The sequence below is a fragment of the Brachyhypopomus gauderio genome, chromosome 1, assembly GCF_052324685.1.
Source record: "Brachyhypopomus gauderio isolate BG-103 chromosome 1, BGAUD_0.2, whole genome shotgun sequence".
Lineage (NCBI taxonomy): Eukaryota > Metazoa > Chordata > Actinopteri > Gymnotiformes > Hypopomidae > Brachyhypopomus > Brachyhypopomus gauderio.
In genome coordinates, this window is record NC_135211.1 from 33002550 (window position 1) to 33012936 (window position 10387).

At 42.1% G+C, this 10387-nt stretch overlaps 1 protein-coding gene across 1 annotated transcript; it reads right to left on the minus strand.

Annotated features, from left to right (window-relative positions):
- Window positions 1-5411: 5411 nt before the first annotated feature.
- On the minus strand, window positions 5412-8099 carry caap1 (caspase activity and apoptosis inhibitor 1). Its single transcript, XM_077010620.1, has 6 exons — window positions 7884-8099; window positions 7433-7627; window positions 7235-7319; window positions 6846-6912; window positions 6614-6678; window positions 5412-6459 (listed from the first exon to the last, which is right to left on the minus strand). The coding sequence occupies exons 1-6, from the start codon at window positions 7995-7997 to the stop codon at window positions 6044-6046; spliced, it is 942 nt and encodes a 313-aa protein (XP_076866735.1). The 5' UTR covers window positions 7998-8099; the 3' UTR covers window positions 5412-6043.
- Between the last annotated feature and the right edge of the window lie 2288 nt (window positions 8100-10387).

Genomic DNA, 10387 nt, shown 5'->3' on the forward strand with positions numbered 1-10387 from the left:
GAATATCAATGTGCTTTTTATATCATTATGGCCCATTTGAATGCAGCACGTCTTGTTGTGGAAACAGTGTTTCGGGCTGTGCCAGACAGGGCGGGAATAAAACGGCCGCCAGAAGACCGGAGGTGCCAGAAGAAATGCTTTAACAAGACCGAGATGGATGCGAATCGGATCAAATTAAAAACGCAAAGTTTGTCGAGTGTGCAGTGCGTGTGCGCGCGCTCCGTCCTTTCCTGTCTGGAATGTCACATGGAATTGTCTGGTTTGTATTTACAATAGGAAGGGAAAAATGATGGTGGGGAGGGAAAGAAAGAAAGACAGAAAGAAGTAACAAAAATGACAGAAAACATAAAAAATTATTATAGAGTTTAAAAAGGAGTCTTGTTTTCATTTGCCTTTCAGTTGGGCTTTCAAGAATGTCACTATTCAGTGTAGTCTGCTTCATTAAAAGGCGGGAGCGAAGCTAAACAAAGAGAATAATTATAATGCTATTGTACGTGTGCTACACGCAGGCCACAACCGCGCAAATGAAAACGTACTCATGCTCTATCGGTTACCCAGTATCTGCACTATAATACTTGATTAAACAATGTGGTTTGTAGTGTGTGCGCTATTGCCTGTGCAAACACACTTCAATGGACAGGTTAGCTTACAGCTGCACAGTCTAACCCTGCCGCACTCCTGATTCCTCTTCCAGCGCTGTTTCCAGGAACCACAGAAGAGTCTCGACCTCGTAATATAGCATTTTGTGCTCGTTCTGCGTTTGACACATTATTTATTCCTCAGAGGTATATATTTGAGTAAGCGCTCGATACAGTGGTGTAGAATAAATATAAATGTGAAGAATTGATACTTTTGATTTGAATTCATATTCATGGTCGCCCATCCTTGTTAGATTAGTCAAGATCTTGGTATCGATCTGATCTTGCCTAAAGTGTTCTCAATCCCAACCATACTAGCCATCTCACGGTTCGACACAATCAATCCCAAGGACTGCAAGCATTCTACATTGCCATGCAAAATCGCAATGGATATTAAAGACGGGTTTCTCCCCAATTAGTGAAATTAAGCGATTGTCTTCTGTGAGCAAACTGATTGTGTTGGGCTGCGTGAGGAGTCGTATGTGAAGGGGACAGAGTGAGAGATGGACTGTCATGGCCTAATGGACACCAAACCCAGACTCTGATTCATCGTCTGGGGAATCGATTCATTTAGTCACTCCCGAGCGCTACAATTATTTTAGTGCTTGTCACAGTGCGCTGTCGAGACTGTTTAATTTCTGGTGGGGAATTAAATGGTCTCTCCAGACAAAGATGAAGGTCAGTGTTAAACTGTAGTCTTTAAAGGGAAGGCAGAGGATCGAGACCTGGTAAAGTTGCTGTTTGTCCAATGAGTTGTTATGTTTATTTACTTGAAGGTTGTGTTCCACAGTGCTGGTTTCGAGAGTTGTTTCTTTGAATCAGTTCATTCTTTCTGGCTTCTGTGAGACTTATTTCAGCAGTTCAATTTGTGAAGTGATTTGTTACAAAAAAACTAAGGCTGGCGAACATGGATCCCAGTCTATTAAATCAGATTCATTTTAACGCTAAAGATGTGGATGGGATGGAATCCTATATCCAACATCATTATGCAACAGCAGATTCCATCCATAGTCTTTTCCAACACATACACACACACAAACAAAAATTAAATCCAGGTTACAGGATGCCAGAGTGTCGTGTATACACTGTGACTTTCTAGAACCTTCCGTGTCCTGTCACATGCTTCCAGTCAAAGACATGCTTCTATGCATTACCCCAGAAGCCTCCACAGACCTGGTGTTAAGGAGAGAAGAAACCACTCAACCACTCAGGTGACTTTTACATCAGCATGCGAGAACTGATATCTCACTTGTCCCCGACCAGAGCGACACTATGGCAAACCAGACCTTTTTTTCCCCGTAGTCTTCCCCAGAGTCTAGTAGAGGACTTTCTCCATGTGAGACTAGCAGTTCACATTTGATGAATAGCTGAATGGCTATCTAGAGTTATTAACCAAACCAGCCATTTTATTCCCATACCATATGGAGAGACTGATGAGGCATCCACCCTTTTCTCTCACTCTCTCTCTCTGTCTCTCTCACTCACACGCACACACACACACACACACACACACACACACACACACACACACACACACACACACACTCCACTGCCATGTCATAAACCTATTTATATTTTGTTAAATATATACCAGTAAATGTTGTAGCATGACAAAAAATTTGAATTATCACACACATAGTGCTAATAGTCCGTCCCTCATTCATATTCATTCTCAGCATAGCATATATTTTATATATTACAAGTATGTATCACATACTGTCAAGGTGAGAGTGTATTGGTTGAATGAGCTTTCACACACATTACACCCTGTGTTAAACAAACACCTTCAGTGATGAGCCCATCAGAAGATACAATATACAGATGGACTCAACACAGCAGATGACAACCCAACACTCAACCCTCAGACATGAAGAATCAGAGGACAGAACAGTTAAGAGCTTTTCCTGCATTGACACACTCAGTTCAACTCTGTAGCAACATGCTAGCGACTTATAACAGGTCTGATCAGACAGGAAGAAGCAGTCACAGCTGCTGCTGCTTTCATGGTTGTTGTTGTTGTTGCTGTTGTTGTTTTTCCTACCAAGGAATGCGCAGGACATGGGATATAACCTGTTCAACAGCCCAATCACTGTACCAGTGAGTGGGCGTTGTTGAAATACTTCTGGTATGAGCAGTTCAGTCTTAACTGGTCAATAAGGGATCCAACTTGTGGCAGGGTTGCCAACTTTTGACGTTCGCTTGGAGTGAGATTTTAACCTGGAGCCGGTGGCGAGTGTATTTTGTTGAGCGGGGGGTGGGGGGGGGGGGGGGGTGGCGAACGAAAGTTGTTGAGCGGGGGGGGGGGGGTGGCGAACGTAAAATGGACGCAGATTCAGTGTTATATCGCCGGTGGATGGCGCCAGAGCTAGCGAACTAGTGACGTATTGAATCATATATGTGGATCTGAGGTAAATAAACTGGATATTTTTTTCGGCGTGAGATATCGGAAGTGTGGCGTGAGAGCGTGTGAAGACGGTCAAATGCGTGTGTCTCACGCTCAATGCGTGAGAGTTGGCAACCCTGTTGTGGTGTTAATTAACTAACAAAATGGGTTACCACCAGTGATGTCAGTAACGCGTTACTTAGTGTTAAAATGGCTGGTTTGGTTAATAACTCTAGATAGCGTTACTTAGTAGCGTTACTCTAATCTTACCACTTTTTTCGGTAACGAGTAATATAACGCGCTACTATTTCCAGTCCAGTAATCAGATTAAAGTTACTTATCCACGTAACTGTGCGTTACTATTTTTATTTTCCCTAGTAAAATATATATATTTGCTTTCTTCTTGGCTCAGTTCTACTTTTGCGTCTGACCGTAGCGCTCGACTCCGCACGCTGCGCGCGACCCTGTGAGAGCGCGAGCACGTTTTACACGTCATTTTTTGCAGTGTCCTCCCGTAACGATATGTGGTAGTATAAAGAAACACCCCTCAAAAACAGGGGAAGGAACATTTACCTGAAGAATTTTAATGTTGCTTTGTGTTTAACGTTTGAAAAGTCCTGGAATTTTGACTAACGTAGCCTACTTTAAAATGCTTGAAATTGTAATGGTATTTCGTTTCACAACAAATAGATGTCTGACTGAACAGTTCGCTTGTATTACGTTTACAAATGTATTTATTTATTAGTTCAGTCAGACAGTACTGGGGGGGGGGGGGGGGGGGGGGGCTGCGCGCGCCAGGGTTGCGTTATCAATAAAGATTTTTGGATTAAGCAGTTTCTGCCTCACCGAACCTGCTTCAATACATTGTTAAAAATGCTCTTCCAATAAAGTGAGTTTTGGAAAAATTAATTTTGCTGCTAACGTAGTTACTTTTAAAATCAAGTAATCAGTAACGTAACTAAGTTACTTTTAAAAGGAGTAATTAGTAATCGGATTACTTTTTCAAGGTAACTCTGCCATCACTGGTTACCACTCAGGTGGTCAGAACTAAAATAGGAATTACGATCACAATCCATCTCTTCTAATGACTGGCGATGCAGCAGGGCGTCTAAATAATCACCAGAGCTCTAGTAAGCGTCTCCTCCTTCTCTTTCTGGTTCTCTTTCACATTAAAATGATCATTTTCGACTGAAATTGTTTTTTTCCTTCATCATGAGAGCAGCACAATTATATTCATATTTATTATAGAAAAAGAGCCTTTTTGATATCAAATACCCACAGGATTTTTTCTACCACCGTTTCTTCCCCAGAGAGGTCACAGCACTCAGAATCACGAAGTAGGCCTAATTACACCAACTCGTACTTCACAGGGTCATAGGTGATCTCTGCAAAACCGCACGAAAGCGAGGTGATAGCATGCTGTTTACCTTAGCCCTATTAAAAGAGGAAAATACGCTTTAAATGAGGATTAATTCAATTTTCCAATGATTCTTCATATTACAGCCATATTTGTGACACCCAGTGGCCTAGACGTTTCAGATATTAGGTACTAAACCAATTTTAGACATGACCACTGCCTTGTGGAGGACACGCTCAATGCCGTATTTGGTTAATTTGAGGATTACAAATAATTAGATTCTTCATCTCATGTGAGTTGCACTGTAGTTATTTATTTCGTGTGTTCTATAACCACTTTCATAAATATTCGTACATATATTTCGTACATACTGAAAATAAAAATGACATCTTGTTCCTTGAAGTTAATCTAAGGCGTTTCACTGGCGCCTGGTGAGCAGGTGGGCGAACGTGAGTCGTACAAGACCGGATAATGAGCTCTATCAAATATCTCTTCTCGTGGGATAAAGTTGGATTTGAGTAAATGGCTGAAACATTTTTATAAGTTGTATATGCCTTGGAAAAGGCATATGAATATGGAGTGCATTCGGATTCTCGTAACCATGATAGTTTTTTTAAACCCTACATGTTAGTCATGGACTATTGCGACAGCACTGGATTAACTTTATTTCATGTGCATCTCGCAGTTCACCTTGAACGCCCATGCTTAGCCCTGGCTTTTTCGGTTTCACATCAACGAATCAATGTTTCTGCAGAACCGCAGTGTAATCGCCCCCTCTAGTGGTACGGCATGGCAATTCACCGAAAAAAGTCCGTAACGTGGTGCATTTCACACCCGATATTATATTACGTAACATCTTTTTTTAACAGAATATTGTAACGTACTTTGTGGTCCTTAATGACTTCACCTGTAGGATTTACGTAAAGAACCCTACATGCATGGCCTGGCCATATCCACTTTTATAGTCTTAACGGGTCACTATTTGCCAGTTGCCTGGAGAATCATTTGTTTGTCACCAACATGAAATACAACATTCAATAAACAAGATCTATTTTATTTCACTTTGCTTCAGCCTGCATACATAGTAAATAAAAGAAAATAAATACATCGAAATAAATGCAGGTTACAAAGCAAAATGTAACTACAGCACAGCCAGAGGATGCCAACAACCACAAGGTCAAAGGTTATACCTTCCCAGTCAGCCACACCCTTTGAGTGTTCCTCTTATCATGAATTTAAACCTGCAGCAGGGTCACAGAACAAAACTACCCATGGAAGCCATAACGTACTAAGCCGCGAACACAAACGGCTCCTACACACCAAGGTGTTCAGTACATTTCTGCATTTACTAAAGCAGAAATTGCTCAGAAAGGGACTTCCAACAACACCTGTAAAACATCAGCTGTGATGCACTCAGCTTCAGTTGATTTCACCATCTGTGTAAGTAAAGTAAAACTGCTTCCATCATACTGTTGTTTTCAGGTACTTAAAACAAAAAGGTCAGGAGCCATTCTTGGTTCCTTTTCCAACAAAGTGAGCCAATATGGCTGCACATGTTCCTTGGACATAAATGTACAACCTATAGCCAATATGGCCTCACAAATTCTCCTCTGCTTAGAGCCAAAATGGCTTCCGGATCCCCATCCTGCATACTGAGTTATTAGCCTATTTTTTGAGCTCATTGGCCTTCATTAGAGCCTTAATGGCTCTCGCTCTCATCTCCAGCTCCAGCAGTGCCAGCTGCTGTGCCGAGGGCACTGCTGTCGTGCCTGCAGGAAGTGGAAGTGAAGCGGTAGCTGTTTCTATGGCGACTGGCTGCGATGGCCCCTCCAGCTTGCTGGAAGGGGGTGTGGTCAGTGCCAAGATCTCGCTGACGCTCTTGTCAATGTCACGCTGAAGCTCCAGCTTTGGCTCGGCTGATTGGACGCCTGGATCAGGAACCGGAGCAGTGACAGAAGGGGTCGTTGCCATGGTAGTAGGGGCTTCCTCTTTCAAAGGCTTGTTGTCTTTGTGACCCTCAATATCGCTATCGTCCATGTCTGCATTGATGCTCAGAACATCGCTGTCCTCTCCAGATCCACCTATATACAGAGAATCCAGCAATTAGTTCCAGAGGGAAAAAGGTGTAAACAAACATAAAACATTAAACAACATGGCTGCATAAAGTGACAATCAAAGTCTTTCAAATAAGTGTAACTTTGATTCACCCTGTGAAACCGTGTTTTTCCTCATTACCTTGTTTGTCCTCTGGTTCAGTAGGACCTTTTACAGAGGAAGTGGAGTCCACATTATTGTCCTGCCTGAACATCACATTTGAAAAGTGGCTATAACAACAGAGAAACTTCACGTCCCATACAAGGGCATCGCATGAAATAGCAGGCAAAAGAAACCTGAACATGCTTCACCACAAACACACTGGTACATTTGTGTGTGGGGACACGCACTTTGAGGGCCAAATGTGACTTACTGACTGCAAGCTGAATTCCTTTTAGTCACTGTCTCTTCAGTTTGAGCATTAGCAGTCAACTCTTGACCTGCAAAAGCAAACAAGACAGCGAGAGTCATTCAGCAAGACATTTCCTCCATCTGCAGTGTCCAAAAACGCTAAATAAACGTACATACAGTGACATCGCCATAGTAACCAAACTAAACCCCACCTGCCTTTCATCACTACTGACCCCAACAAGCAAACTGAGACTGTGGGGGGTAAACTCTGGGTAAGATGGGTAAATTCACCCTGAATGCAACTTGGCAACTTTAACCGCCAACATCTTGAACCAGATTCACTTTATAACTGTTGGCTTATATGACAGTTCTGCAAGGAAGCTGGGATGGAAATCTGCAAGTCTGATTTACCCTCCAGGATCTGAAGTAGATTACTGTCAGACAGCTGCTGTAGTTGATCCCAACACAATGTTCTGATCTCTGTAAACGAGCCGTCCTGAAGAACAGAAACAAGAGACTGAGAATGGCTGGAAGATGGTAAACGGTACGAGTGGGCCGCCAAATATTAGACTAGACATGCACGTATGACGAAGCAAAAGCCATGAAAACCTTGAGCTCGTCTGGAAGCATCTTTCTAAGTTTGGTTTCCCCGAGGACGAGGAAGCACTGGTCTAGCATCTCCTGGCGGTCCGCGACGTATGCGCTTATCGGCTTAAAAGGCACGTTCAAGTCTAGTCCGCCCTCCTCGATGTCGCTCGGCGCTGTCACAGCCTCTGCCTTGTGTTCGACGTCTTCTTTCTGCTCCTAACACACAGATTAGCCCACAGTTATCTAATGGTAACTAATATATATATATATACACACAAATCCATTTGGTATATATCGAGATATCTGATGTAATATATGACACATCATTTGTTGAGTTCGACCGACGGTGAGCATTATAAGGCAGTTAGAGCTCGGCCGTCTGCGCCACAGTGGTCAAGCTGCCCCGCTGATGGACGCGGATGTCGGCAACAGCAAATCAAAAGTTCCACCGGTTGATTTTTCGCTTTCACACCTCCATGCTGGATTCGGTGCTTCTCCTTTTTCTCTCTCCATCAAGAGATTCTCTGTGAGCGTGTTTTCGTTTCTTTTCTTTCGATGATTTCTTTCCTTGCATCTTTTTAACCATTAGTTTGTAGCCCAGATCGCTACAGCACTGCGACGGTACACAAGTCCTCTACGCGAATGGCGCGCACTGATGGCGTCATAGCCGACGCGCCTCCTCCTTGCAGCGGGCGCACATCTGCGCGGGACTGCGCGCGTGGCACGTAATCGCTCCTGCAATTGGCTCCATGGTAAAGTCTGAGGTTGGGCCGATAGAAAAAACATGTTTAACGACGTTCACCAAACTGTTCTGCAACTAAACGGAAGAATTAGGTAGTGTTGCCACCTGTCCCGGTTTTCCCGGGCTGTCCCGGTTTGTCTTCTTTTTAATATTAAGTCCCGGAAAAAATTAGGTTAGATAAAACCACGATTCAGACTGTTTCTGCACATTTTAAATCTGTTTTTTTCTCGCTGTGTCCATTTTAAACCCCTCCGGTAACATTTTACGTAACACCCCCCCCCCCCCCTCAACAGATTACACTCGCCACCCTGTGTCAGTATGAGTATGACAGTGTCCTTGTTTTTTGTCAGACCTAGGTGGCAACCCTAGAATTAGGAGGGTTGCCAACTTTCACGCAATGAGCGTGAGACACACGCATTTGACCGTCTTCACACGCTCACACATCCGATTTCTCACGCTGAAAAAAGTCTAGTTTATTTACCTCTGGTCCATATCTATGATTCAATGAGTTACTAGTTCGCTCTGGCGCCAAACACTGGCGATCGATGGATCGCGATATAACACTTAATTTGTGTCCATTTTACTGTTTAACTTAACAAGTCAGTAAGCGATTGGCTAAGGAAGCGTTATGGTAGCCAATCAGAGCCAGTGTTTTTACGCGCGTGCCGAAGCACACGACACAAACGGAGAAGAGGCAGAAATGGCGAGAAAGGAGCAAGCCGAAGAAAAATTATCATTTTCAAGGTGGCGATATAAACAAAGAAAATTTAAGAAAATACTTGAAGTTCCTACCAGACTGTGTATTTGATTATTTAAGAATAGAGGTTTTATTGTTAAGTTTGTGAACAAACCAGTTATCTCAGGTTGAGAGAATAAAATTTAATTTGATAGATACACTTTATATAGTGTAACTGTTTACTTTTGCTTTTTTTTTTTTTTTTAACAAAGATTTGGGTTTTTAAAGGATTTTATCCTGCACTGGTATGCAATAAATATCAAAAGTTAAACACCTTTCTGATCTACTCATTTCAACCTGATTTCAACTGACTTATTGATTGGAAAAATAAGGAAAAAATCCTTATTCATTGGCATATAACTTTTTTTTTTACTGTAATGCAAATAGTTACTTTCCCTGGTAATGAGTTACTTTTATTATAGAGTAATTCAGTTACTAACTCAGTTACTTTTTAGTGAGTAACTACAACCAATTACTTTTTTAAAGTAACGTTCCCAACACTGGTAGCTAATGAGTGTTGCGCACATTCAACTCGAACACACTTTTTTATTAATTAATTTGATAACTGTAGCCAAAATACAGCTCCAATATGCATTAAAGTGTAGCTGAATTATAGCAAACGACATTTTGGATGTATGACTTTAAATTAGGGGTGGGCATAGATTAATTTTTTAAATCTAGATTAATCTCACTGAAATCTTGAAATTAATCTAGATTAATATGGCTCATATGCGTGCTACCCAAGTAATGACTAAAAGTCAGTTTTTGAGATAGGGTTTCTTAATACAGGGGGTGCATTAGACCAGGGGCTCATCTCCTGTTTCCAAAATGCATCTGCTTGAGAAAGCTGTTGTATCTGCAGTTAACCAATATCAGTTTAAAAATGCTTATTCCAGCTAGGGGGCGTTGTATTGGTTATTACTGTTTATTGGGCACCTTTGTTCCCATGGTACTTTGCGTTCGTTTTTCCCTTTTTTTCTTCTTCTTCTATGTAAGAATGGAGTACTCGTTTGTCATCTGTTAAAGTCTCTTCGGATCTGTTTTAATCGTTTAACATCTAAGAAAGAGTGTTGGATACAAGCTCTCCTCTCTTAGTTCACGAGCAGGCAAAGTGGTATGTATATTCATTTTTAAGTTATAAGTTTCAGATGTTTTTGTGTAAACGAAAATGTTCTGATAGTCTGTCATCCATGTGCGTTTCTTTTAGTTCTACGGTGAAATAATGTTGATGTAATGACGCCGCGTAAGAGCAAAGTGTCGGTGTTACTGCAGCTCTGTGAAAGGAGCCAGAGCCTTCCGTGTCGTGACTAAGGAGGAACAGTAGAACACTATCTGCGTCCGGGAAGGCCGCCACGATAAACTCCGCGGAAAAGGAGCGACGCATTTCGCCTACGAAGATCACAAGAACGGTATACGCCCGCTGAAGGAAGTGCTATGTTTGAAATTATAGCGCTTAAGTAATAAGCACGTAAGATTAAGCAAATAATCTGAGTGACAA